General features: G+C 48.8%; 7 protein-coding genes across 7 annotated transcripts; 6 read left to right on the forward strand and 1 right to left on the reverse strand.

Annotated features, from left to right (window-relative positions):
- Window positions 1–167: 167 nt before the first annotated feature.
- Window positions 168–5,809, forward strand: FMAN_12350 (uncharacterized protein; the record flags this gene model as incomplete). The annotated part of the gene is made up of 9 exons (XM_041834879.1): window positions 168–301; window positions 357–456; window positions 503–586; window positions 640–693; window positions 744–809; window positions 862–1,089; window positions 1,143–1,281; window positions 1,339–5,486; window positions 5,537–5,809. 9 exons carry the CDS (start codon window positions 168–170, stop codon window positions 5,807–5,809), a joined length of 5,226 nt encoding a protein of 1,741 aa, XP_041685098.1.
- A 1,444-nt stretch (window positions 5,810–7,253) lies between these two features.
- FMAN_12351 (uncharacterized protein) lies at window positions 7,254–8,900 on the forward strand (the record flags this gene model as incomplete). The annotated part of the gene is made up of 2 exons (XM_041834880.1): window positions 7,254–7,392; window positions 7,447–8,900. 2 exons carry the CDS (start codon window positions 7,254–7,256, stop codon window positions 8,898–8,900), a joined length of 1,593 nt encoding a protein of 530 aa, XP_041685099.1.
- Window positions 8,901–9,106: 206 nt separating this feature from the next.
- Window positions 9,107–10,358, reverse strand: FMAN_12352 (uncharacterized protein; the record flags this gene model as incomplete). Its single annotated transcript, XM_041834881.1, has 3 exons — window positions 9,107–9,558; window positions 9,612–10,228; window positions 10,324–10,358. 3 exons carry the CDS (start codon window positions 10,356–10,358, stop codon window positions 9,107–9,109), a joined length of 1,104 nt encoding a protein of 367 aa, XP_041685100.1.
- Window positions 10,359–10,954: 596 nt separating this feature from the next.
- Window positions 10,955–11,477, forward strand: FMAN_12353 (putative brt1 protein; the record flags this gene model as incomplete). The annotated part of the gene is made up of 3 exons (XM_041834882.1): window positions 10,955–11,110; window positions 11,172–11,324; window positions 11,379–11,477. 3 exons carry the CDS (start codon window positions 10,955–10,957, stop codon window positions 11,475–11,477), a joined length of 408 nt encoding a protein of 135 aa, XP_041685101.1.
- An 856-nt stretch (window positions 11,478–12,333) lies between these two features.
- On the forward strand, window positions 12,334–13,954 carry FMAN_12354 (uncharacterized protein; the record flags this gene model as incomplete). Its single annotated transcript, XM_041834883.1, has 4 exons — window positions 12,334–12,557; window positions 12,607–12,690; window positions 12,737–13,307; window positions 13,358–13,954. 4 exons carry the CDS (start codon window positions 12,334–12,336, stop codon window positions 13,952–13,954), a joined length of 1,476 nt encoding a protein of 491 aa, XP_041685102.1.
- An 868-nt stretch (window positions 13,955–14,822) lies between these two features.
- On the forward strand, window positions 14,823–16,519 carry FMAN_12355 (uncharacterized protein; the record flags this gene model as incomplete). The annotated part of the gene is made up of 3 exons (XM_041834884.1): window positions 14,823–15,047; window positions 15,094–15,196; window positions 15,249–16,519. 3 exons carry the CDS (start codon window positions 14,823–14,825, stop codon window positions 16,517–16,519), a joined length of 1,599 nt encoding a protein of 532 aa, XP_041685103.1.
- A 1,587-nt stretch (window positions 16,520–18,106) lies between these two features.
- On the forward strand, window positions 18,107–26,161 carry FMAN_12356 (uncharacterized protein; the record flags this gene model as incomplete). The annotated part of the gene is made up of 3 exons (XM_041834885.1): window positions 18,107–22,348; window positions 22,485–24,148; window positions 24,199–26,161. The coding sequence occupies 3 exons, from the start codon at window positions 18,107–18,109 to the stop codon at window positions 26,159–26,161; spliced, it is 7,869 nt and encodes a 2,622-aa protein (XP_041685104.1).
- Window positions 26,162–27,593: the final 1,432 nt, after the last annotated feature.

Consider the following 27,593-nt stretch of genomic DNA (forward strand, 5'->3'; position numbering starts at 1 on the left):
GTCAACGATTATAGGCTCACGTAAGATCCACGGCTGATCAGTCCATTTTGCCGTGACTGAGTCAGCCTTCTGCACTATTGCTCCTCACGATGACTAGAGAGGGCTATCAACTTCAAGCCACTATCCCATGGTTCTATGTAGAGTCATAGACTCACGCTCATATCGCTATGGAGGAGCCAGAAAAGTCGCTCGATGTCACCGAGACGTCAAGCGTTACCATGGATAACGATTCTCCATCCGCCGACTTGGGTCTCTCGATCGATACATCCGAAGAATATGAGAAAAGCGAAAGGAGATTTGAGTAAGATAAGCTTACCTCCTTTCAAAAACCATACTTCTAACAAAGCTTGCTATAGCATTGTAGCAATCCATGGCCTCGGCGGTCAGGAAGGCCAGTGGTGCTCAAGCAAGACCAACACCTGGATCCAGGGCTTGGCCTCCCACATGAAATGGGAAGTCCGTATTATTCGATATGCCTATGACACCACAAAATTAACAAAAGGCTACGTATCCTGAGGAGGCTATTTCCTCCGAGGCCTCTAAGCTCCTTCAAAAGCTAGTTGAGATGAGGAGCGACCAAAAACCAGTGAGAATTGCCATACATTCGAATTTCGAGTTGCAACTAACCAAAGATTTCAGCCGTTACCAATAGCGTTCTTTGGCCACGATATGGGAGGAATTATAGCCAAAAAGGTTAGTTGGATTGAGTCCATTTCGTTGTGTTCATGCTAATATAATATCAGGCTCTGATTCTAGCAAGTCGATATGACAGCGAACATGCTGATATTAGTTACTCAACGAAACTTTTGGTATGAAATATAAAGAATCAGGTTTCTGTGAGCTATCATTAACCTCTTGCAGATGTTCTTCGGCTGTCCACACAGAACTCTGGATACACATCAAGACATCGAGATTCTTGCAACCAGGCTTGACATGTTGAAACCAGCAGACTCAACAGCAACTAGCCTGAACATGAAAAGTCTAGCACGGTCAATCATTGACGTGAATAATTCTTTCTTAAACACCAGAGTCCTAACACGCGCTAACGTTATCAATATCATTTCATCAAAGACAGATCCTGTTGAAAAGGTGAGTTGAAAAGTAGGTTTTATGTTGCAATGATGATACTGACTCACTTACAGGTCTTTGACACATACACCGCGACACTTGGAGTTCCCATGGAGAAGATTTCACTCATCGACAAGTCTCATAAAGAGTTGGTCGATGAAACTGAAGCGTATGCTCCGTACGGAGGCTTTCAGACCCAGAGAATTTCATCCTGTAAGTCAACACACAGTCAAACATCGACCGGAGAAAACCTTCTGATTATTCTTCTAGTTCCTTGGGAGGATGATAAGTTATCCCATGCTATGATAGTCATAATGCACCAAGCACCTTCGTTTTACCCCTTCAAGTTCAACACAACCCGTGGATTCGACTGGATTGATGAGCACGATACCATGACTAAATGGCTGAAGTCTTGGGGTCTCGCTCTTCTGCATATTCATGGCACCTCCCACATTTCCAACGTGGCTCAGCATGTGTTAGAAGGGATAATTGGAAAGACCTCGTACTTCAGATGCATTCTCTACTTCAAATTCGACAAACACGATATCCGCAGGAATTCCATCGGAGCCATGGCAAACTCCTTCTTGCTCCAGATTCTCAGCCAGATAAGAGAATCTCCTAACGATAAGATGCCCGACATAGAACCGCCAGATTTCTCAGACTGTTGGACCGATAAGGATGCCTTCTACTTTTTGGAGAAGCTTATGGGGGACATAACAACCCACGGCGAAATTCACTGGATCATCGATCGGCTCGATCAGTGTGACGACAGCAGTGCTTTGTTCTTTTCCATGGTCTCTTACATGGCCAAGAATTCTGAGCAGCATTTCAAGATTCTGGTGACGACCGTTGATGACAGTCGGATCTGCGAGGCTCTATCAGAGTTTCCTACGATTAACTTGAGAGACCACCCGCTGAAAGCTGAAGTTATGGAGAGCATTGTGCTCGAATTCATGACTGAACTGTGCAACGCGCGACCACAATATCGCCACGTTGAGCAAGAAATACGACAATTACTGGAGTCCTGCAGTGACGATGACTTGCTACGCCGCTTCCTTCTAGAATGGCTCCTCGTTGCCCCTTGTGCATCTACGAAGTCAGCTCTAGAGCGGGGGCTCGCATCACTTGCACCTCTTTCACCAGCCAAGATATTCGAACGATGCTTGGATGCGATACCTGAAAGTTCCCGGCCGTGGGCTCGGAAAGTATTGATGTGGATGTCGTTCTCCTTTCGACCATTGACTCCTGGAGAGCTGGGGAGTGCACTCAGCATCGGCGCCTCAACGGACCCAGTCCCTGAGCAGGAGGCATATGGAGATCTCATGTGGGATATTGAAAACTGCCTTGGGCCCATGATAATCCTAGAGAATGGTCAAGTTCAATTTCGCCATCCAGCCGCTCGGGATTTTTTGACGACTACACATGACGCTTCCGCCACAAACCGGCCTTGGTACGCTTGGAACTCTTCAGAAGACGGCCATCAAGAGATCGCAGATGCTTGTGCTGGACATCTCACCTTACCTTCTACCCAAGACAAGATCCTAGCAGCTTGCCGAACATGTCCTGTTGATCAACAAATATTTGAGTACCCATCAGATATCACATCGTATGCTGTCGAATTCTGGATACTGCACTACCAACTAGGGTATTTAGAAGTATCCCCAAAACCACAAACTTCCATCATCGCAAACTTCTTCAACGATGGTGCGGCACTCAAGCGTTGGGATGCAGCCAGATGGTTCCTTTCAAATCCCCATACCAGATCGGACCGACTATTCCTCTCACACGCGCCAGTAATTGCATCTATAGGCGACGAAAGCTGGATCAGAACCTGGGTTCAGTCTCAAGAACCTGACGAACGCGATATTCCCCAGGCACTTATCGAGGCATCGAGATACGGACATAGCCATATTGTCAAGTTACTCCTCCAGAAGTCAAGCACCAGTGCAGTTGTCTGCCTCGAAGCTATCATGGTCGCAGCACGATCGGCAAAGCTGGGAACACTGGACATCCTTCTATTATATGCCAAAGAAAATCTCCATGTAACTCAGTGGCCCAGCATGCTTATCTCGAGACTTGCCTACCTCGGTTCAACCGAGCACTTAAAGACCATATTACAAGCTGGAGCGGACGCTAAGTCGACACATCCGAATTGTTCGCCACCTCTTCACTGTGCCATCGTCAGAGATGATACTGCAGCTTTCGACACCCTCATAGAGTACGGAGCTGACCCTGCTGCCGTCAACCCCAACTGGGTAGACACGCCGCCCATAGTGGTAGCTGCCAAGTATGGCCGAGCGAAGGTCATCCACAGGCTAGCCAAAACAGCATTCGTCGAAGCACAGGATAAGAAGGGCAGGAATTCTCTATGGTATACTGGGGGTAGAGGACATCACGTAGCGTTTCAAGCACTCGTCAAAGCTGGAGCGAACACAGAAGTCCTCACTGCCAACGTGAGGGAACTTCGGCCTGCCCTGATTCCCATCTCAGGGGCCCCCTACCCAAAATGCCTCAAGTCAGTACTTGAAGCTGGCCTGGATATCAATTCAAAGTTGAGAGAGGTTCACTCATTCCACGCATTGGGCATAGCGGCACGATCGGGCGACGTTGAGATTTGTCGTATGCTGCTTGACCACGGCACGTGCAAAGAGTTCGATGACGATTCTGCTCTTATCCATGCTGTAAGAGCGGATAATGTTGAGATTGTGAACATGCTACTCAAAGAGGGTCACAAGGTCGATGTGCAGCTAGACGACTCTCCTTATCACGGTACGCCTCTCGTGGCCGCTGCCAGGGCAGGCTATCAAGACATAGTCACAGCCCTCCTGGAGAACGGAGCCGACGTCAACTACGCTGCTCCCAATGAGATTACGCCTCTGATGTCTGCCGTCCTGGGAAACGAAGCGACAATAGCCAAGACTTTCATTGATGCCGGGGCGGATATAAATGCCGTCAGCGGCGCCAACAACAAATGGAACGCAACTCACTTTGCTTACAATCTGCCCGAATGTATGAAGGTTCTTGTCGAAGCTGGAGCTGATATAAATGCGCTCTCTGCTGATGGCACGCCATTCTACCTCGCTGCGTGTTTCAACCAGGTAAAGGTGGTCGAGCTGCTTCTTGAACACAAACCAGATCTTGAAACCAGATGCCCAGAGGGTGATTTTACTGATGCGGGTTACACGCCACTCCATTGTGCAGCATCCTGCGGTTACAATGAGCTCCTAAGGCTGTTACTGGAAAATGGTGCTGATATCGAGGCGAAAACTCCAAAAGGCGGAACACCTCTGATCCTAGCTGTGGCCACCAAGCATGAAGAGACTGTCAAGATCCTACTGGAGTACAATTTGGACGTTGACGCTATAGACATATGGGGAGGTTCTGCTCTCTTCTGTCTTCCTAAACCCGCAAATTTATCTGTCGTGAGGCGCCTTATAAACCGCGGTGCTAGTCTGACAATCCGGAACAAGGATAAGTTTACCCCCCTGGGACGAGCCATCATGAATGAAGACCTTCCTTTAGTACGAATGCTCTCCTCTCAAAAGTTTGACTTGAACGTGGAGGCTGCTAAGGATGGGACAGCTCTGCACATCGCAACAAAGCTGTGCGATGTTGATACCGTCAAAGTGCTCATCGAGAAGGGCGCTAACCCGGATATCGCCAATTCCTGGATGTATGGCTCACCGCTGCAGAGAGTGTTTGAGAAATACTTTACTTCTGCGGAAGATAAGGACATAATTGCCCGGTATCTAATCAATGATGCTGGCGCCGACGTCAATGTTCATGGCGGTAACATGGGATCGGCCCTGAGTGCAGCGATCCTGACTGGTTCTATAGACATTATCAAGCTCATGCTTGAGAAAGGTGCTGACATCGGCTGGCAAGACCTTCATGGGCGACGACCTATACATTATGCAGCCTTGAAAACAGTTCAGCATCTTCGTCTATTACTAGAGGCAAGTGGCGATGATGAAGAACGCCTTGGCATCACGACAAAGACCAAGTCTGGCCTGACAGTGCTACATTTTGCTGTAGCAACGGGAAGATCTGATCTTGTCGAATTGGTGCTGTCTCTTACCAACGGCATAATATCTATCAATGAGCCTGACGACGATGGTTGGACTCCTCTGCTCTGGGCATGTCGCGTTTGTGAAAGCTGGGGCGCGCCCGATGAAATTAGTCCCGAGATCGTGAAACTTCTTCTGGATCGTGGAGCAGACCCGTCGGTTCGAGGTCGGACGTCTGATGACAGAGAGTGGTCGCCGCTCAAGATGGCCAGATATTATGGAGCATCACAAGAAGTGATAGACTTGTTAACAGCAAGCCCTAGTAAGAAGAAAGAGGATGACTGGAAGTCAAAGTTCCATCTTTCCAAGAAGGCAGTGCGAACTCCATGGCTTTGCGACTTGTGCCATTTTGTGAGTTTCCCTCGAAATTACTATACGCAGTCTACTTACTAACGTATCAGCACTCCTACGGCACCCTGTACCTCTGTAGCGGTTGCGATATTTCGTACGAGTTGTGTTTCAAGTGCTATCGGTACAGAGAGGAGGTTCATCCGTATCACGATAAATGGGAAGAGCAGGGTCCAGAGTTTGTTGAAGATGATGAGGCGGAAGAGGAGGAGGAGAAGGGAGAGGAAGGGGATGATCCAAAGAGTTCACCAGGGATTGAGCAGGTACAGGATGATGATTCAGAGGGAGATTGGTCCAACGATGAAGCCGACGAAGAGAGTAAATAAAGCTGCATGAACGTTCATGACCATGTCTCACTTACAATATGCGTTGACTTGGGAGCCGCAGCAGTGGTTCTTTCTGATTTGTGCCCCTGGGAACTGTGATTATGGTGGCATCATTATATGAGACGACTAGCTCTTGAAAAGCAAGAAAGGTTCTACTCTGAGCGTAGGGTACTTAGATTACTTCATCTAAGGATTAAATCAGTCTGTCCTAATTTTACCTAATTTAAACTAAGCCCTTTTGCTTGAAATGCATGTTTTGGGTGTCTTTGCTTCTCCTTGAGCAGCCATTGCAATGGTGAGCGACTTCAACAATGTTGTTTTGGCCGAGAGCTCAAATCAACACTGAGAAATTAGTAGATAAATCCATAGTTAGCGTTGGCCTTCAGCCTAGAATAGAATGTTTAGAACAGGATTATTAAAGGACAAAATTTGATTCATTTAACATCAATCAACGACCAAGATACATAGGGTAACCGGTCGAATACTGGTATTGAAAGCAGAGATACAAAGCGCTAGTGACTCCAGAGTATGGCTAAGAAATTTGAATGATAAATTAGAACATTAAAGAGAAAGAGACGTATACAATGATTGAGATAAGCCTATTAGATCACCTCAATGGTGGTTGTATCTCTAGTAATCTTGAGCCTCAAAGTCTGTGACCATCCTTTCTGCAAACGGAAGACCCAACAAGGGTGATTCAAAGAACTTTTGATATGTCTCGTATAGCTGCGCCTTACATTATAGTGCAAATAACCTCTCGTCTATCAGTAATTGCCGTGATTGCCTCTGCTCAACAAAAAGTAATTATAGAACTTAGGGTCTACGAGCCGTCCCAGCAAACTCTATGTCCCCCAGGAGAGATATGCTATACGATTCAACTAGTGGATACCCAGCGTTGAACTACCGAGTCAAGATCAACACTAACTACGGAGTAGCATCGCCTTACAATAGTTCCTAGCATTCCAGTCAAAGCGTAGCCGCAATGGATCATCAGGTCCAGGCGATCTTCCAGAACTTCCTAGTGGAGTTCGGCATTGTCTTGCCGACATCTAAAATTAGTCCTACAGTCTAACCCTGGCGGGTAAATTGCAAATTTCAGGGGATCTGCATTGAAATCAAACCAACGCTATTGGTCAACCTGTTTACGAGCCCTGAAAATTTGGGGCACTCCACATGGGTAGGGCTCGTATCTCCCGCTGTCTCGACCTCGTTCCTAGTCATGCGGAATGCCCGACGGGCTTTCTAGGCTGAATTTATGCATAGCTTTTACACTATTTGGGAGCCAGGCTCTCGTATTCTCTAATTCTGCCCCATAAGTGAAACATCGTGTGCTGGGATATTGGGTTTTGACTATGAAGGGAGATGTAGTATAAGATGGCGAGAGACATCATGGCATTTGTTTCGTGGCACACCAACACATTCGTTCAATCCAATTCTGCCCATCATGAAAGGTTCAGCCACTCTCGCTTTTGCACTCGTTCAATTAAGTGCTGCTTCGCAGCTTGTCTGGCCCTCAAAATGGGATGAGGTTGAAGATCTTCTGTACATGCAAGGAGGATTCAACAAGAGAGGTCTCGCTGACGGTAAGGAACCCACCATTCATTCCGTCATCCCAAGACGATGCTAATAATTCTTAGCCCTAAGAACTTGCGAGTTTGGAAGCAATAATCCTGGACAACAGAACACGGCCGAATGGCTCCGAACAGCCTTCCACGATGTCATCACACACGATGCCAAAGCGGGAACAGGTGGCCTGGATGCTTCCATCTACTGGGAGTCTTCTCGACCTGAGAACCCCGGCAAGGCCTTCAACAACACCTTCGGCTTCTTCAGTGGCTTCCACAACCAGCGCGCCACCGCTTCTGACCTCACAGCCCTCGGCACAGTGCTCGCCGTTGGAGCTTGCGAAGGCCCCAGAATTCCTTTCCGCGCTGGTCGAGTCGATGCTTACAAGGCTGGTCCATCGGGTGTCCCTGAGCCTTCGACCAACTTGAAGGATACCTTCTCTGCCTTTACCAAGGCTGGTTTCACTAAGGAGGACATGACTGCTATGGTTGCTTGCGGCCATGCTATTGGCGGCGTGCACAGCGTTGACTTTCCCGAGATCGTCGAGATCAAGGCTGATCCCAACAACGATACTTCAGTGCCCTTCCAGAAGGACATTACTTCTTTCCATAACGGCATTGTCACTGAGTACTTGGCCGGCACATCTAAGAACCCTCTGGTTGCTGCAAAGAACGCGACCTTCCACTCGGATAAGAGAATCTTCGATAACGACAGGGCTACCATGAAGAAGCTCTCCACCAAGGCTGGCTTCAGCAGCATGTGTGCTGACATCCTCACCCGCATGATTGATACCGTCCCCAAGAGTGTGCAGCTCACCCCCGTCCTCGAGGCTTACGATGTCCGCCCTTACATCACCGAATTGTCTCTCAACAGTAAAGGAAAAATGCATTGGACTGGGACCGTTAGAGTCAAAATCACAAACAACATTCGTGATCCCAATGACCTTGCTATCAACCTCATCTACTCTGGTCGAGACGGCAAGAAGGTCACTGTTCCTACGCAGCAGGTGACTTTCCAGGGCGGTACCTCTAGCGGCGCTGGCCAGCTCTTTGCGAACTTCCAGTTCGATACCACCCTTGACGCCAAGAATGGTATCACCAAGTTCTGGATCCAGGAGGTCAAGCCCTCCACTAAGGTCACTGTCACCCACGATAACCAGAAGACGGGTGGCTATAAGGTCGATGACACCGTCCTTTACCAACTTCAGCAGTCTTGCGCCGTGCTCGAGTCGCTTCCTAATGCACCTCTCGTCGTCACAGCCATGGTTCGCGACGCTCGTGCCAAGGACCCCTTAACCCTCCGCGTCGCACACAAGAAACCCGTCAAGGGCTCTATAGTTCCCAAGTTCCAGACTGAGATCACCAACTTCAAGGCTACTGGCAAGAAGTCAGCCGGCTTCACTGCGTTCCAGGCCAAGACCAAGTTCGAGGAGCAGAGCACTTACTTCGACATCGTCTTGGGTGGCAACCCTGCTTCAGGTGTTCAGTTTCTTCCTACACAGGCCATGCCAGATAAGTGTTCATAAGCTGGATATCATCTTGTAATATTTATATCTAGACTTGCATTTTGGGATTAGCATAGCGAATCGACATTTTCATAATGAGTTGACTTATTACCTAACTTGAGGTTCATACATGATTGAGATGAATCAATAACATCATAAGAGGCGCAAGCATCCTCGACCCTCAAACATAGTGAGACAAACAACAGACTGATCAGGGTGTGGCTGATCTACAAACGCGCTCGTGAGGAAAAATAGCCCTGCTTTTGGAGCAAACTAACAACCTCATCTGCGATCCCCCATGATAGCTCAAGACCTCTACCACCAACACCATAAGCATGAACAACGACACCTGGCTTGAGACGCTCCAGTTCTAGGCGAAGGCCACCTTCACGCGCTGGCCGACGACCAACAATGTCCCTGACAACATCGAAGCGATTAGACTCCTTTGTGTTAGCAGATACAGGACCTTCGCTGTCGAAAGGGAACCACTTTGCTGCATTGGACAAGAGAGTTTGTCGTGTCTCAGATGAAGGATAAGGGTTCCAATTATGGGGCTCTTTGGTGCCTCCAATGATAGTTCCGCCTTCTAAAGGTCGCGGAATAGCGAATGACCAAGACCCATCCGAGTTCTGGCGTGTCATCGTCTTGGTAATTGGGTTTCGGACAAGACATGTCTGGCCTGAAATACAATTAGTAATAGAATCAAGGATGCGTCAGTGTCTTGTCACTTACCACGGATGGGAAATACTCTCGGGTCACCGAAGCCCATGCCTGAACAATTTATCACAACAGAGACAGAGGCTTCAATAGAGAAGACCTCTTCCAGTGATGCAAGTGCATACTGCCTTACACGGCCTCCTCTGTTCTGAAATCTGCGCTGTAAAAACGAAGCATATAGAGGACTGTTGAGAGAGTATGTCCGGTAACGAAAACCCAGTTGCAGAGAATCACCCATAGCACTCAATTCACTGCTGCTGAAAAGTTCAAAGCTCGATTCGAGGTGAGCGTACACCGACTTTGATACATCCTTGGTAACATCGACATACTCAGGCGCTGGGTTTTCGAAAAACTCTTCTCCTGGCATGAATTCCACACCAGCGGCGAGTTTGTCTTTCTCAGGCCAACTGTCAAGCGTGTCGTATGTCTTCTTCGCCCATACCGCCTCTTGAAGTAGCTGAGGGGTGTTCCCCGGGCATGGTCGATAATGTGCGCCGGCCCAAGGCGTAGCATAGTTTATGGATGTCTCATTGGGGAAGTCTCGTGCGATGATGACGATGGATGACGGGTTGTTCTGCGCAAGAGTTTGTTCTTGAACTCGAAGGGCTGTGGATAGTCCTATGACTCCAGCGCTGTGGGTTTCTAGAGTTAGTCATTGTTCTTAATGTGATAGATTGCTCAAAAGCAAACTCAATGGCTTCAAAGCCAGGCAAGCTGTTCGACATACCCCACAACGACAATGGTTTCGCCTTGTTGAGACATTCTTAGTAAGTGGTGGTAAAGATTTCTAGAAATGAATTCACAAAGATATTTGAATCAGGATGGATGACTTGAAGGACGAGCTAGCGCGTGCTCTTATAAAAAGAGGGAACTGATTCAGATTTATTCTCTGACTCCGGAAGACGCCGGTAGCATATCTCGCTCGTATGAGGCGTATTATCTGCACTTCCAGGGTCCACGTCATAATTTCTGATATTTATTTCATTTTGTCCCAGGTTCTCATTTTACTTCCATCCCGAGGTAGTCGAAGAGAAGGCGTCTAAAGCGATGGAGGGAGGTGTCCGCTGAGACTTGATTGGACATTGAGCTGCATTAGTTTCACGGAGATCCACCTCCATTCTTCTTTGACGGTGGAGACTGAGGGGAGACCTATCACGGATTCATCTTGACACCTTGTTGGGCAGAAGTATTCAAGTTGATTTCAGTATGGACTCGGTGACAATGCCTCTCGAAACCCTCTCCGAACATCGGAGACTCTCTTTCCTTATAGGCGGCATTCACCCCCATAGTTCACAGATCAGCCCCAGCCTATCTTCCATAACTCGTGTGAAATCCCCCAAACCCTTACAATACTCATTATGGCTCTCCGAACAGGTGTCTTGACTACCGATGCGCCTGCACCCAGCCCCCATCTCTCCCAAGCAATCATCCACAATGGAACGGTCTACTGCTCAGGCTCGTTCGGTATGGACCCCCAGACTCGACAACTGGCTGAAGGTCCCTATCATCAGACCGTGTGTCCTCTTTTCTCTCCCCCGGGCTATTGATTGAATTATATCCTAATGCTCAAAATAGGCGGGTGCCCTAAAGAACCTCGACGCCATCCTGAACAAGGCGGGAACAAGTCTCCATAATGCTTTGAAAGTCACCATCTTTATATTGAATATGGACCACTATGCTGAGGTTAACAAAGCTTACCTCGAGTTTTTCACTTCTGATCCGAAGCCAGTAAGTTGTTTATCTCGCCTCAGGTGTTGGCTCGGTACTGACAACGACGGATAGAGCCGAACGTGCGTGGCTGTGGCCCAGCTTCCTCTCAAGGGCGCTCATGTGGAGATGGAGGCTATCGCTGCTATTCCTGAGAAGTCTAGCAAGCTGTGAGACTAATTAAAAAGAATTCTAGCATATTCGTAAGATAAATTGATTACTCTCCGGTTGATTTTATAGAAGAGAATGCGACGAATTTCTTAAAATCGTCTTATGTATAACTCAATCAAAAGAATCAGCTTGATATAGAACTACATTATGATATAATACTCAAAGCGACCGATGCCCTCGTGTAATATCGGAGACAGACTACGTCAGTGTGTCTTCTAGGCGTGGTCCGGCCCTGTGAGGATCTCAGCCATATATAATCTCTAGTCTCCTCAAGTTCGTGAACCCACTCGCCAAAGGCGATTCAGCAAGTAAAGCTGTGGCCGAAAACTTATCCTCCAGGGGTGCCTGGGACACTGGTAAGAGCAGAGATCTAGAACAGTTAACGTTAACCGATAGAGCAGTCATTGAGTCCACTTTGGCAGGAAACTCTTGGAACGGAGAGACATCGATCGACTCCGCTTTGTTTACACTTGTCAATACATCGAAGCACCACTTACAGCTATAAGATAGTGGGAATACTAGTCAGCCACAAAGCCTAGGTATCGAATGGAGGTACACCTCCGTTGAACCACTAGCGCTGCGCCACTCTTTATGAAAAGCCTCTCGGACTTGCTTCACGGCCTCGCTTTGAGATATGGTTGATAGCGTTTCGTGAAAGTGACAACTTACTAGATTCGATGTGAGATACCCCACGATTCATGCCCCTTTCCGGGGCCCCATACTGAAGCCTTCTCTAGATCCGATGTCGGTAAGCTTTCTGGAGCAAGAAACATATAAAGTAGGCCCTTGACCTCCTTGAAAACTACCAATGTCTTCAAACATATTTTCAATATCTTTCTACCACCAAGCCTCCAGAAATATGTCCACCAAACTCTCAGAAGCGAACTTTGCCGCTGCTGATGGCAAAGCCCTTGAGCTCTCCCCTTCGAAGAACACCGACCACGAAGTGGGTATCTCTTCCGAAGTCGATGATCCTAGCTACGATTCTGTGCAAAAGAGTCTTGTCCGCAAGCTAGACATGACCCTGATGCCGATGGTTTTCATCCTGTATTTGTTTAACTACTTGGACAGGAACAATATTGCGTAAGAATTACTTGGTCAGCGTTTCAGTGCTCTACTAATGCAACAATAGTCAAGCAAAGTTGGACTCTCTAGAGAAGGATCTCGGGTTAAGTGGTAACGATTACAGTACTGCTTTGGCAATCCTAAACGTTGGGTCAGTAAATTATCAATCATGGGAAACATAAGCTAACGGAAGACAGATACATGCTCATGCAGATTCCAAGCAACATGATCCTCACCCGCGTTCGACCTTCGATTTACATCCCAGCATGGGTCTGCCTATGGTCTGTTGTATCTGCTGCCACCGCTGCCTGTAATTCATTCACGCATCTGATCGTCATTCGCTTTTTCCTCGGTATATGTGAGGCGCCTTTCTTCCCAGGCGTTTTCTTCCTCCTATCATGCTGGTATACCAAGAAAGAGTTGGCACTCCGCTATGCAGTTCTGTATTCTGGCCTTGTGCTTGCAACTGCAGTGTCTGGCCTATTGGCTGCGGGTATCTTTGCAGGCTTGGGAGGTGTGGCTGGACTTCAGGGATGGCGATGGCTGTTCATCCTCGAAGGTGCTGTTACATTTCTGCTGGGTCTAGTCGCGTTTGTGATGCTTCCTGATTTCCCTGCCACGAAGAGTCAGAACTGGCTGTTTATCGCGGAGGAGAAAGAAGTAGCTGTCACTCGCATGGCCAGAGATGCTGTGTCTGAGGAGGAACATGACCAGTCTGTGATGCATGGCTTAAGACTTGCCGTTACCGATATCAAAGTCTGGGCTTTTGTAAGTGCTCTGAATCTCCATATTTCCGAAAGCATCTAACCACGGCACAGGCACTTTTGCTCCTTTCTAACCAGTCAGCCTACGGTTTCAACTATTTTTACCCTGCCATCGTCCGAGGCTTCAATCTGGGCAGTCGAACAGTCACTCTTGTCTGTACTGCACCACCATATCTTCTCGGCGCTTTCATCTCATACTTCATCGCTTGGCACAGTGACCGCAAAGCAGAGAGAGGGTGGCACATAAGCGTTGCGATCCTTTTCGCAATCGTCGGTTTTATCATCAGTGCTGCTACAATCAATATCCCCGCTCGTTACGCTGCATCGTTCTTGTACATCTGCGGTTGCTTTGGAGCAAATGCGGCTTTATACAGCTGGGCTGCGTCTTCAGTTGGTCAGACACCGACGAAGAAGGCTTGTGCAACGGCTATCATCAACGTCACCGGTCAGCTTGGAACCATCTGGAGCCCTTATTTCTTCGACTCAAATGATGAGCCAAGGTATACTAGGGCGATGATTCTTCTTTTGGCGTTTGCTGTATTAGAAATCTGTGTTTGCTTCTTGTTGAAGTGTATTCTTCGAAGGGCCAATAAGAAGATTATTGCTGAACATGAAGGAACCGGAAGAGTCCCGACATTGTTCACTCTTTAATCTTCTCGGATATGCTGCGGCTGGATGTAGTCTTAGTTTCTGTATACGGGCAATATCTGATTCGTGTTCGATGGACAGTTTTCAATATATGATTCCTAATTTAGGCATAGGTTTATCATAATTTGCGGTATAGACTCGCCCGAGGCCGAAATATTACCGTATTGGGAAATATTTGACCCGTCGGATCGCGTGCGGCACCGGTTTCCAATGTCGCGGAGCCGCAGGAATAGAGTTCACTAGCAATATAAGCAAAGTGGATTTTGCAAGTCGGCTTGTGCCCGAAGCTGTAAATAGTCTCGCATGAACCATCTGAACAGGTTCAAGATTACAATTAACGGCTTGATAGAAACAGGAAAACATGATAATAGCGACACGACCAGCAGATTGCAATGGGTTGATAGACATATAGGTAAAATAAGGGAAAATATGTGTCTGTCTTTCGTCTCATGTAGATTCATTCGCCCAGCGCACAGAGACCATGAGTCTTAAACTGTAGCGTTCCCTATTCAGTTAAAATTGCGGCTTTGCGGCATCCAATGCGCCGCATCGTGCAACTACCAGCGGCTCGGATCCGAATCCTTGACGCATCAACATGCAATCGACCTATCGCTACACATTAACCTCAGCACGCAATCGTTCCCCACGTTGTCGCAACAAAGGTCAGCGTAACAATGAAGTGAAAATCATCACGAAAAAGGCGATTCGTGAGTCAGTGTAATCAATTTAGAAGTATGGAGTCGATCTGATGTGATTTGAGAGTGGTCTCATATCTGAGAACCGCTTGAGATAAAGCCAAGCACTTCCCGCATGCAGATCACTCGGCTGTATCCGCTCTTCACTCCAGTTCTTTATGTTTCCATCTACAGATATGGGTGTCACAGAAGATTCAAAGGACCTTTCTAGGGTTCAAAGCCGGGAAAAAGAAGGAGAGACGGCTATTGTGTCTGAAAAGTATGCCGATGTTACTCTACGTCTCGTTGAGGAGCATGGCGATCAGTTTGGTCCTCTGACTCCCGAGAAGGAGAAGAAGCTGCGAAGAAAGCTGTACTGGCACGTGATGGGACTCTTATCAGCAATCAATCTGCTTCTATTCGTAAGTTCACCAGCATTTCCCACTATAGATTTACTGACATCTGCAGATCGACAAGTCAACTCTCGGATATGCTGCCATTCTCGGCCTTTTCGAGGAAACAGGTATTAACAAGGCACAATACAACAATCTGGGAACATTCTTCTATGTCGGTATGTTTCAGACCCTTTACTAGCTGCAGGAACCGTTCTCACACTATCCCAGGATATCTTGCTGCACAATGGCCTGGTCATTATCTCATGCAGAGACTTCCCTTTGGAAAATTCGTTGCCGGACTAGTCTTCATGTGGGGAGCTACTATCCTTCTTCACTGCGTTGCGACCAAATACGCAGGTCTGGTTGTTCTTCGAATTGCTCTCGGGGCTGCCGAATCAGTAGTCGTGCCAGCAATGGAGATGACAATCGGCATGTTCTTCAACCGCCACGAACAATCATTCCTTCAGCCTTTCCTCTGGGTAACATCAGCTTTGGCACCAGTCTGCGCGGCTTTCATCTCCTACGGTCTTCTCTGGAGTCATAGCTCAGTCCTACCCTGGAAGCTTTTCATGATTGTTACTGGAGGCCTTTCAGTTGTATTATCTGTGTTTGTCTGGTTCTTCTACCCAAACAACCCCGCCGAGGCTAGATTCTTGACGTTGGAAGAAAAGGTTCACTCTATCAAGAGAGTGCACGAGTCGAGTCAGAGTTCCATCGAACAGAAGCAGTTCAAGAAGACTCAATTTCAGGAGACGCTTCGGGATCCAGTATCTTGGTTGTTTGCACTCCAGGCTTTTACTCTTATGATGTCCAACAACTTGACATACGGTCAACAAAATCTCATTACTACGGCTCTTGGCGTCGATGCCCTAGGTTCAACACTTGTTGCTGCAGCTGGAGGTGGCTTTGGAGTCGCGATTTGTCTTGCTGGAACTTTTGCACTGAAATGGTGGCCTTCCAACCTTGCTCTTCACGGCCTTGTCTGGTGTATACCTGCTGTTGCTGGTGGTATCGGAATGGTTGCCATCAACTGGAACGAGAAACTCGGAATGCTTGCTTGCCTCCTCCTCGCAGGCCATACCTACGGAAACACTTACATCATTGCCCTGGGTTGGGCAACGTCGAGTGCCGCTGGCTACACCAAGAAGCTGACCCGCAACGTCATGTTCATGATTGGCTATAGTGTTGCAAACTTGATTTCACCGCAAATCTGGGTTCCGAAGGATGCTCCCAGGTATTACGGGGCTTGGATCTCAATGATTCTTATCAGCTGGGTGGGAACTCCGGCAGTTTTATTCGTGATTCAGTTTATTCTCAAAAAGAGGAATAAGGAGCGCAAGGAGTGGGCGGCTGGTTTGAGCGAGGAAGAGAGACTTGCACATGAGTTTGGTGAAGTTGAGCAGTTGGATGAGAATGGCCAGATTGTTCGAAGAAAGGTCGAAATAGCTCTATTGGATTTAACTGATTTGGAGAACAAGTTCTACATCTATCCTATTTAGGGTAGTCAGATCGAGTCTACTTAAGAACCAAATCTAGGCCCATTTTAACAAAGAAAGAGTTGTCTCCGATTACGGACATGTCTAGTTTCGCAAAAGAATCTAACTGTGCTTGAAATTTACCGGGTTTATGGTACTTCAAAGACACTATTTGCTGCAGTTTGCACATAAGAGTCTCGACCATTCTGACAAGAAAGGTCGAGAACATTTACTTCCAACTGATTGAGACCACGGCCTTGAAAAGTCGAAACATATCGGCAATAAGCATCGGTAAAGCGAAAGAGCAACATTATTCTCTCACAGGAAAGCGACTAAAAAAAAGGCGAACTGTCATACATGACTGACTCAAGCTGGATCCAAGTCAGGGGTATCCCCTGCACCAGATCTAAGGCTCTCATCCCACTCGCATGGAAATACCGATAAGCGCAGTGTCCGGTCCACGTGTCGCTTCTGTCAGAATCATTAGCCTGTGGCGGTGGCGGTCGCGGATGGTGAGACTATTCCTGATATAAGCTTTCTACCCGCCGACTAGCTTGCAACCAACACTCGCATTGGGAAATCGTTTCGGGGCCTTCTCCGTTCGTGGCTGGCAAATTCGATAGTGAATCTGATTCATGGCTTACCCCTGTAATTTTGGAAATGACGATGGGCTGACGTGGTGCTGGCCTCGAACTTTATGAGTCGTCATGGGATTTGAGATTAGGATTGTGACACTTTGAGTTTGCCGGGAGTTTAGTGGCAATTCGGTCACTCTTTAAACATAAATCATTGAACTCAGATCTAAGTTTCTATTTATGTATGAAACTCTGTTTAAACTCAGACATAAAAAAAGGGGTTCAGCCGTTGGGAACCTTATCGTGACATCGTCCTCGTCCCACAAGAAAAACCATCTTGGCAACGGTCCAAACTCCCGGCAGTCTGGTTACTCCAGCACGTCGTCACTAATACCCTCTCATTGGTCCCTAGTTTAGGCCCAGGCCTACCGTTCAGCTAAGAGACGAGATGAAATCTAGGGTCGTCCCACTACACCTCGCCTCTATCCCCAAACGGGTATATTTCACCGTCTCCAAATAATTCTTCCGGCGCTATCTTCCGTCACGGCCGAGTCCCCTGGACTCGTTTGAACTTTTTATTCGACCGTTTTGTGTCGTTTCTTCTCTAGCCTTTGAATGAAATCGATAGTTTCTTAAATGTCATGTTCAGCTGCTTGCTAGCCGGCACTATTCTCAGGGTGTCGTAAGACTCTAGAGTAAGGGCCATAATAAACTGGTCAAAGAGTCCACTAAGGTCATCATAAGCTACTCTAAGATATACTAAACTCTCCTAGATATTTCTGTCACTTGGGATGAAAGCTTTGCCATGCCCAAGACTACTTAGTCTGACGGGCGAGCCGAGTACTTCTAGACTGGGCGATACTCATGGCCTTTTCATAACCGAGAAGCTGGTGGCCTCTGGGGCTGGTATCAGATAAGAGACGGGATGTTATATCAGTGTATGTAGCCCCTGTAGAATACAAGGTCTGACCACGTACTTTTGTCCCTCCCCCGCGTCCGTAACCTCTCGTGCTGTTGCGTTGAATCACGGCTCAACATGGCCAGATTGTCTGCCTGGCTACTGCTCCCGCTTCTCTGTGGGAGCAGTCTTGCAAAAGAAGGTCAAGTTGTCCCTGCTTTCGTTGATTCTTCCTCCAGCCATTCCACTCGTTTTTCTTCCCTTCATGACACTCCTTTGAACGGCAATGTTCCTGTTGCCGACGGCGGTTCTTCGTCGTTCACTCCCCAGGTCAACCCGCTTGTCAAGAGATCGTCGGCATGTAAGCCAAGACAACCCCAGGGTGGTATTGTTGTTGGAACTCCGATCTCGACTGCGAGTGGGACCTCTACCACGGCTGCTTCCGAGACAGTATCCTCAGGGACAACATCTTCTGCATTCAAGTCAGAGACAACCTCTATCGTTGGAAGTGTCTCATTGTCTGAAACTTCATCGACCATTGAGGTTACACTCACTTCTGGCACCTCATCAGGATTTGCTTTAGAGACATCTTTAAGCTCTGCCAAAGGCGACACCTACTCTTCATCAACTGTAGTGGCAGCACATGATCTTTCAACAACTACACTATCCGATTCCGACACAGCTTCAACAGATGCAATTGGCGCCAAGTCAGCCACGGCCGCTTCCGACCCCACGACTACCAGCCTGACGACTGTGAACCCAACTACTGCCGATACTGTTTCAGCCTCATCAGTTGATTCAAGCGCTACTTCGGGTACGACTACTGGTTCTGCCACAGCTGAACCCGAGGCCTCATCGACTTCATCTTTGGATTCAAGCGCTGGTTCTGGCTTGACAACTGGCACTGCCACTAGCAACGTTGATACTACCTTGGCCTCTTCCGTCGATTCAAGCGCAACTTCAGGCATCGCTACTGGATCCACCACAACGGGCGAGACATCAGTCTCTGGCAATGTCGTGTCGTCTTCTGAGTCAAGCGGTGGCTCAGACACGACTTCTGGCACTGCCACCAGCGATACCTCTACTGCCTTGACCACTTCGCTTGAGTCGAGTGCCACATCGGACGCGTCTTCTGGCTCCCTGACAGCAAGCGAGACCTCAGCCTCTGGGGATCACACATCGTCGTCCGAGTCCAACGCCACGCTGACCGCTTCTGAGACGAGCGACATTCACACATCGTCCGGAACTCACACTTCCGAGGCATCACACTCTTTGACCACCGAATTTCCTTCTTCTTTCACTTCTTCACAACAAACATCAGAGAGCGTGGTTTCAACATCGACTGACTCGCCTCTAGTACTCACAGTTGCTGCTGACGGAAGCGGCGACTACACTGCCATTAACGATGCTATCAAGGCAGCCCAGACAAGTGGTTACCCAACTGTGACTGTTCTTGCCGGCACCTACACCGAAAACGTCGTCATCCAGGCTACACCCACCGTCACGATCGTCGGTGAGGTTTCCAACAAGCGCGATGTATCCTCTCCTCCTCAGGTCGTCATCAACAACGGCGGAAACGCCAATCCTGCACTCTCTTTCTCGACGGCGAGTGCTGCTGGTATCACGTGGAAGAACATCAAGTTTTCCAACACTCAGGCTGGAGGGTCTGGCGGAGCTGTCTTCCTCAGGGGTAGCAAGAATGCATTCTACAACTGTCAGTTTTACGCTGCTGGTATTGCTGCCATCACTGGATCCTACGCTTCTGCCATCGTCGCCAACTCGTACATCGAAGCCCCTGACAAGGTCCTCTACAACTACCCTTCGCTCTACCTGTATGGAACCACAGTCACAGCTACCAACAGCAATGGCCTCATCGTCTACAGCAAGGGCGCTCTCGCTGGAAGCACTCTCTACAACTCGACTGTCGTCTTCGATACCTGTGATATCAGTCAGAAGAGTGGATCAACCAATACCCGCGTGTTCCTCGCCGCGGGCAATGGTGATGGCTCCGTCGCTGTCTTCCGCGACACGAGCATTGGAAGCTTCATTGCTGCTACTGGTGTCTACGTTGATACCAAGACGCAGTCTAAGCTGAACAGCTACATCGAGTTCGGCACTACTGGTGACGGAAGCTACTCCAACCATGTGACGGACCGCTCCAAGTATGTGACTCTGGTCACAGACCCCAAGGACCTTTCTCCCTATGAGATCTCTGCCTTCTTCAAGAGCGCTTACCCCAGTGTCGCGGTTTCTTCCCTCGATTGGATTGATCAGAGTGTTTTGAGTGCTATTCAGGCCAGCAACGCCAAGGACTTCAAGCAGGATGTTGAGACCACCACTTCGGCCGCTCCTACGACTTCAGAATCTTCTTCTACAACCTCCGAATCTGCAACAACTACATCGGAGTCGAAGAAGACTACTTCCGAGTCGGTGACAAAGGCCGCTGACCCCGTGACCACAACCTCTGATGCCTTATCCAAGGCCACTTCTGCAACAAGTACCACAGACGAGTCCACTTCCGCCGCACCTACAACATCCTCATGCTCGCTACCTTCAGCTGTTCCCAGCACGGCTCTCGTTGTTGGACCCAAGAGCAACCCTTGTGCCTCTTACGACACTGTCGCTTCCGCAGTTGCAGCCCTTCCTGCTGATGACACCAGCCAATACATTTACATCCTCGCTGGCACATACCAAGGACAGGTCTCAGTCGTCCGTACTGGTGCTACTGTCTTCCGCGGTGAGACCACTGATGGCTCTTCGCCCAAGAACAACAAGGTCACTATTACTGCCAGAAACGCTGTCTTGTCAAGCAGTGGTGGTTCATCGGGCACAGCAACATTTGCTGCCAACAAGTACGAAGCCAAGCTCGTGTCTTTCTACAACATCAACTTCGAGAACTCCTTTGATCCTACGACCAACAACATCGCTCTGGCTGTATACGCTAAGGGAACAAAGGTGGCTTTCTATGGCTGCGACATTGACTCGTCTCAGGGAACTCTGTACCTCGACTACGGCAATTTCTTCTTCAGTCACTCAAAGATATCAGGAACCACTGATTTCGTATGGGGACAGGGCGCTGGTTACATCTACAACTCTGTCATTGTGTCTCGGGGATCTACCACTGGCCAAGCCATTGCCGCCCACAAGTACCAAGGTTCCTATGGCGGCTCTCGCTTTGTCTTTGATCTCTGCGCGGTCGTCCCCGAGTCAAGCTCTGTTCCTGAAGGTAGCACCTATCTTGGCCGAGACTACAACACAAAGTCCAATGTTGCCTTTGTCAACTCGTTCCTCGATGGGCACATCGCAGGCGCTGGATGGAAGATTGCTTCCCCCAGCACTTTCACCGGTGCCTTCACTGAGGGCAACAACACTGGCCCTGGCTGGGACTCTTCTGCTCGTATCTCTGCCGCAACAATCGTCAGTGATACTTCTTCCCTCAGCGCTGCCGGTATCTTGGGCAGCGATTCTTGGATTGATAAGGCTGCCATTGCCCCCTTCCAGGGATGGCCCAACTCTGTGTACGGCAAAGACGCTGCCAGCACCACAACCACTTCAGCTGCGACTACAGCCTCTAGCACTACAAGTGCTACTGCTGTCGGTGCTACCTTGACCGTTGCTCCCTCTCCCACTGGAAATGAGTACAAGACTGTGGCTTCTGCCCTAGCTGCCATTCCCGACGACGGCGACGACTACACTATCTTTGTGAAGGCCGGTTCATACAACGAGCAGCTCACTCTCACTCGCTCTAGAGGTCATGTTACTATCCGTGGTGAGACAAGCTTCGAGAATGACTTCACCCAGAACGAAGTTCTCATCTGGTTCAAGCTTGGCTACTCGACTGGTGCATCCCGCAACGAAGAGACCCCCGTTCTCTTCTGGAAGACCACTTCAGCTTCTTCTGGTCTCTCGCTATACAATCTCAACTTCACTAATACCTATCCTCAGACCAGTGACACAGCTGCTCTCGCTGCTGACTTCTTTGGAAACATGGCTGCCTATGGATGTGCTTTCGATGGTTTTCAGGATACTCTACTTGTCAATCAAGGCATTCAGGTCTTCTCCAACTCTTATATATCTGGATCAGTTGATTTCATCTGGGGCTACAGCAAGGCTTTCTTCCACGGGTGTTATATTGCGTCCAACACTGCCAACGCCTACATCACCGCCAACAACCGCAAGAGTTCTTCTTGGGCCGGCGGCTTCGTGTTCGATAAGTGCAAGGTCACATACACTGATAGTTACGGATCTAATTTCGGCACAACGTCACTCGGTCGCCCATGGTCCCAGTATGCCCTGGTTGTGTACATGAATTCCTTCCTCGACAAGCACATCTCTCCACAAGGTTGGGCCACCTGGTCCTCAAGCAATCCCCAGACATCGGTAAGTTAGATTTTAGAGGTGTTTAAAGTATTTTAGAAGATCTCAAAGGAGTTTAAGGGATTTAGGGGACTTGAGGGGAGCTTAGAGGAGACTCTTCTAAGTTTACCATACAGCTTGCTAACAATTTCCTTTCCAGAACGTGCTGTTCGGAGAATTCAACAACACTGGCCCCGGAAACTGGACTTCGTCTAGAGCCAGCTTCGCCACGAAGCTCACCGAGTCACAGGCTGCTTCATACTCCCTTGGATCGTTCATTGGAAGTACCAGCTGGCTTGACATGAAGGCTTACAACCTTGTCCCCAGCTACGCCATTGACGGTTCCGACGCAACCACCGATCCTGAGACCGACGACACTTGGCCAGTGCATCCTTCTGATGGTACTACCCCTCCTAAGGGAGCTGTCACTGTGTCCGTTGGAGGAGAAAAGTCAGGCTCCTACTCCACTCTCACTGATGCTCTCAAGAGCCTCCCCAAGGACTCGACACCTCAGACCATCTTCATCTATGCCGGAACATATGAGGAGCAGGTACCTGCGATTAACCGACCAGGACCTGTCACCATCATCGGATACACTGAGAGCGACCCAGGAAAGACCTATACTACCAACCAGGTCACTATCACCCAAGCCAAGGGTCTCTCAGTTGCTGGTACCATCCCCGCTGGTCGCAGCAACGCGGACACAGCTACTATCGCCACAGCCAGCACCAAGATCGCTTTTTACAACGTCAAATTCATCAATTCTGATAACTTGGATGGTGCGACACCTAGCTATGTTACTCTTGCTGCCAGTATCTACGGAAACGACATCGGTTTCTATGGCTGCTCCTTCATCGGCTGGCAGGACACTCTTCTTAACGGCGCGACAAATGGTTACCAGTACTATGAGAGCTCATACATAGAAGGAGCGATCGATTTCGTCTGGGGATACAGCAAGGCTTACTTCAAGGGTTGTACACTGGCTGCCAAGCGTGCAAAGTCCGCCATCACAGCACAGAGCCGTAGCAGTGCGAGTGCAGTTGGAGGTTACATCTTCGACCAGTGTCTTTTCACCGAAGCTGCTTCAGCTACTGTCGATCTCCAGGGACAGGTCTATCTCGGCCGACCTTACAGCGCTTACGCTCTCGTGGTTATCAAGAACAGTTACTTGGACAGCACCATTCAGCCCGCTGGTTGGAAGATTTGGTCTACAACCGATCCTCGCACTGATCATATCACTTTCGCTGAGTACAACAACGAGGGTCCCGGAAGCTGGGAGAAGAACACGGCAGCCCGAGAGGCATTTGGGTTTGCTACACTTCTTACATCAGACACCTATTCTCTCGAGTCAGTTATGGACAGCACTGACTGGATTGACATGACCTACTGGGACTCCATTACAACACCTCAGCCCAGCACTGTCACCCCCACTCCTGTTCCTACAGCTCCCTACAGCGGAAAGACTCCTCCTGTTGGTGCCTACATCGTCTCCAAGGACCCTATCGATGGAGTCACGACTTATGACACCGTTCAGGCTGCCATTGATGCTCTGCCCCTTTCTACAAAGGTCACTCCCACTGTCTTCATCTATCCTGGTACATACAAGGAACAGATCGTCCTCAGCCGACCTGGAACCACATTCTTCATCGGTTACTCTGAGTCTCCTGAAGATAACTCCAAGAACCAGGTCACGATCACCTACGACAAGGGCATTGACACTCAGGCTGAAGCCTCCAACTCTGACTCAGCTACCTTCTACGCCACTGGCAACTACTTCCAGGCTGTGAACATCAATTTTGCGAACACCTTCGGCACTACCGCCAAGTAAGTCTCAGTCACTCAAAGGAACCCCATATCCACTAACAGATGCACAGCTACGCTAGTCTTGGTTTTGCAGTCAAGAGCAGCAAGTTTGCCTCGCTCTATGGCTGCCAAGTCTACGGTAATCAGGATGCCCTGCTCATCAACGGTAATCTTTTCGCATACAACTCTTTATTCACAGGAAACATCGATATGATTTGGGGATCGGGAGCTGGATACTTCCTCAAGTCTACCATTGCTCCCAACAGAGATGGCATCGCGTTGACAGCGAACAAGAAGGGAAGCAACACTGGAAATTATGGGTTTGTTTTCGATCAGTGCACAGTATCTCCTGCTGGTGGCGCTTCTTACTCCAGCATTTACCTTGGTCGACCTTGGGATCAATATGCCCGCGTTGCCTACATCGAATCTGAGCTGGGTTCCTGTATCGCTGCTGCAGGTTGGCAAGCCTGGACCAAGACTGATCCCCGAACAGCCAATGTCATCTTTGGAGAGTTCGACAACTCTGGCCCTGGATCTTCCACCAGCCAGCGTGCTTCTTTCTCCAAGCAGCTCTCTAGTGAGGACGTTGCACAGTTTGAGTTGGGCACTTTCTTCACTTCTACGGCTTGGATCAACATGACTCTCGTTGACGCGACACCCTTCGATGCGGGTATCGCTGCTACTCAGACATACAGCTCTACAACTGTCTACACCACACAAACTGTGACAACGTCTCAGACAGCTTTGGTGACCACCACCGGAGCCGATGTGACCGTGACAGAGAAGTCTACTTCTACTCTCGATGTTGGAACCACCATCACACCTGATCCTACTACCAAGACCAACACTGAGAAGAGCACAACCACTCAGACTCAGCAGATCACCCAGGGTGACAGCGTGGTCACTGTCAAGTCGACTGATGTTGTGGATGTTGGCAAGACTGTCACCCCTGCTGATGTTACCAAGACTTCAACCAACGTGGTTGCCGCGACTGTCACTTCTTGGATTACAACTTCTGCCAAGGCTGTTACTACAACTGTATCTACTACCGCGGTCACAGTTACTCCCAAGTCAGTGACTCAGGAAGAGACCGACTTTACAACTGTCTTTGCTACCAGGACTTCAAGCCCCAAGGCTGTGACTGTCAAGAGCACTACCACTACCACTATTGGCACTGGCGGTACTACGACCACATCCCTGAAGGCTACCACTGTTGTGTCTACTGTTGTCACGACTTCAGTCAAGACTGTCTCTAAGACCACAACACTCAAGTGTATCCCAACCCAGGACAAGCGTGATCTCAGCGCCGCAGCGGTTCTCAAGCCCCGAGCTGCTATTGTCTTTGGTAACCCATCTTTCGACCTTTCCTCTGGCCTGACTCGACGTGATCTGGACCTTGGCTCCATCAATCTTGAGGCTCGTGCTGAGGCTCTACGAACAGTCACAGTCACCGTGGTCTCAACCTACACCACTAACGTCAAGACCTCTACCGCCACTGTCCCTGGTAGCACAACTACAACAGAGTTGATCACCACTAAGACGGTTGGAAAGACGAGCACCTTGAAACCTGTTACTGTCGTGGAGGTTTCTACATCTGTCGCCACGCGTTTCGCCACTGTTACAATTGCAGGATCTACTTCTACAACTACACAGGTCACCACCAAGGAGACAGGCAAGACTACTACTCTCAAGGCCGATACCACTACCGTCGTCGTCGACGCTACGTCTGTCGTGACTGAGAAGAAGACCACTACTCTTCCCGCAAGCACAGTCACAGTCTACAAGACTCTCACCCAGACTCTGGCCGCAGGAACCGTCAAGGTTACTTCGACCAACACCGTCAAGAAGACCTCCACTGTCACCCTGGACCAGCAGACTGTCACAAGCTGGGCTACGGTGAAGACTACCTTGAAGCCTTCCAGCACGGTCACGCAGCGAAGCACCGTGTCCAAGGTTACCACTTCCGTGGTCAAGTCGACAAAGACCAACTGGGCTACCAAGACGAGCAAGGGCGCTGCTGCTTGCACCAACTAAGCCTGGGTATTTAATTCATTCTAGCGCCTTTGTGCGACATAATTAGTCAATTTAGCCATAATATATACTGTAATTTTGCCCATGTTTGTCTAAGAGACACAAGAATTCTCGAAGTCTCTGTTCTAAGTGATGACAAGATTTAGGTAAGTTTAGTATACCTTTAGTGAACCTTGAGACTAGGTATTTTTGACACACTGCTGTTTAATCTCTCTACATAACCCCTCGTTTTCGCTTCGTGACTCGGTGCCATGCGATACCCATGCCGTGGAGCTGGAGATCACCTGCAGATCTTACACTTTGCCTGAGCGCAAGCAACTGCGTACAAGCTTCTATCGCAAATCGCGGCTGTATAATAATTGCCATGTTGTGCGTATCAACACTGCAGCCATTCATTACCTCCCCCCGAGTATCGGTGTTTGCGCCGGGAAAAGTGGAACACTCGGCGCCGATATCACTACAAATTGGAGATTCAACGTGTGATTTGGGGGAGTCATCCAGAATTGGAGACGTCGCTTATGGAAATCCCACATTCCGTCGTTATCGGCGTTACTAACTTAAACTCTCCGGTTAAATGCAGTATTATTTCTTAGCGCCAGGCGCATATTTAAACTCTCGGGAGTTTATCCTCACCTGGAAATACTTGAGGATAAAGGATCTGAAGCCTGTTGGCGGTTCGTCGTGGGGAAAAAGGCACAGTTAAGATTAGAAACCCTTGTGTTACAAAAGCAAATTACCCGGATAGAACAAAATCAGCCACTGCGATAATTTTTGCAAAAAGAGAAACGCCATACTTAAATGATCGACATCGGAATGATCCTCCGACAGCCTGGATAAAAACAACTGTGTTACAAAAACAGCCCCATGCAGTGAGATGCTGGCTGGCTGGCTGGCGCAATACGACCCTACGGATAACTGCGTGAGCTGAAAACATGGGAAAGCACATGAAATACGAATAAAATGTCTCTGTCATGCCTCGGTAGAGTTGCTTATTGTTCAAGTTAAGCTTATGATATGTGGAGATACCTAGAGCCGGTAGATCATCAAAAGGAATGAGAACAATTCACATGGAAATACGCGTACCCAACTGATCAAGTTAGAGCCAGAACCTGCGACGTGTCTTGCATGATTATCCAAAATCTTACTTCACATTTACCTTACGGATAAGACGGCATCATTCCTGAGACTGGGGTTGGTAGATCTTCATCTGTGAATATCCCTGCTGCCCGTGCAGGCCTAGACTGAGCAAAAGGTCCCCTGCGGTAGATTTTCCAGCGTCCATTAACTATTTCGGTCGGTGAGATCCTCCACTGTCAGCCGTGTTTTGAGCCCTGTGCATCCTCACTGCAGCATGCGTTCTGAGTTCCGATAGGTCTTTTATTTGTTGGTGGTCAGGGATGTTGGTCGCTGGCTTATTGACTGTTTCACCTGACAG

The sequence above is a fragment of the Fusarium mangiferae genome, assembly GCF_900044065.1.
Source record: "Fusarium mangiferae strain MRC7560 genome assembly, contig: FMAN_scaffold009, whole genome shotgun sequence".
Taxonomy (NCBI): Eukaryota; Fungi; Ascomycota; class Sordariomycetes; order Hypocreales; family Nectriaceae; genus Fusarium; species Fusarium mangiferae.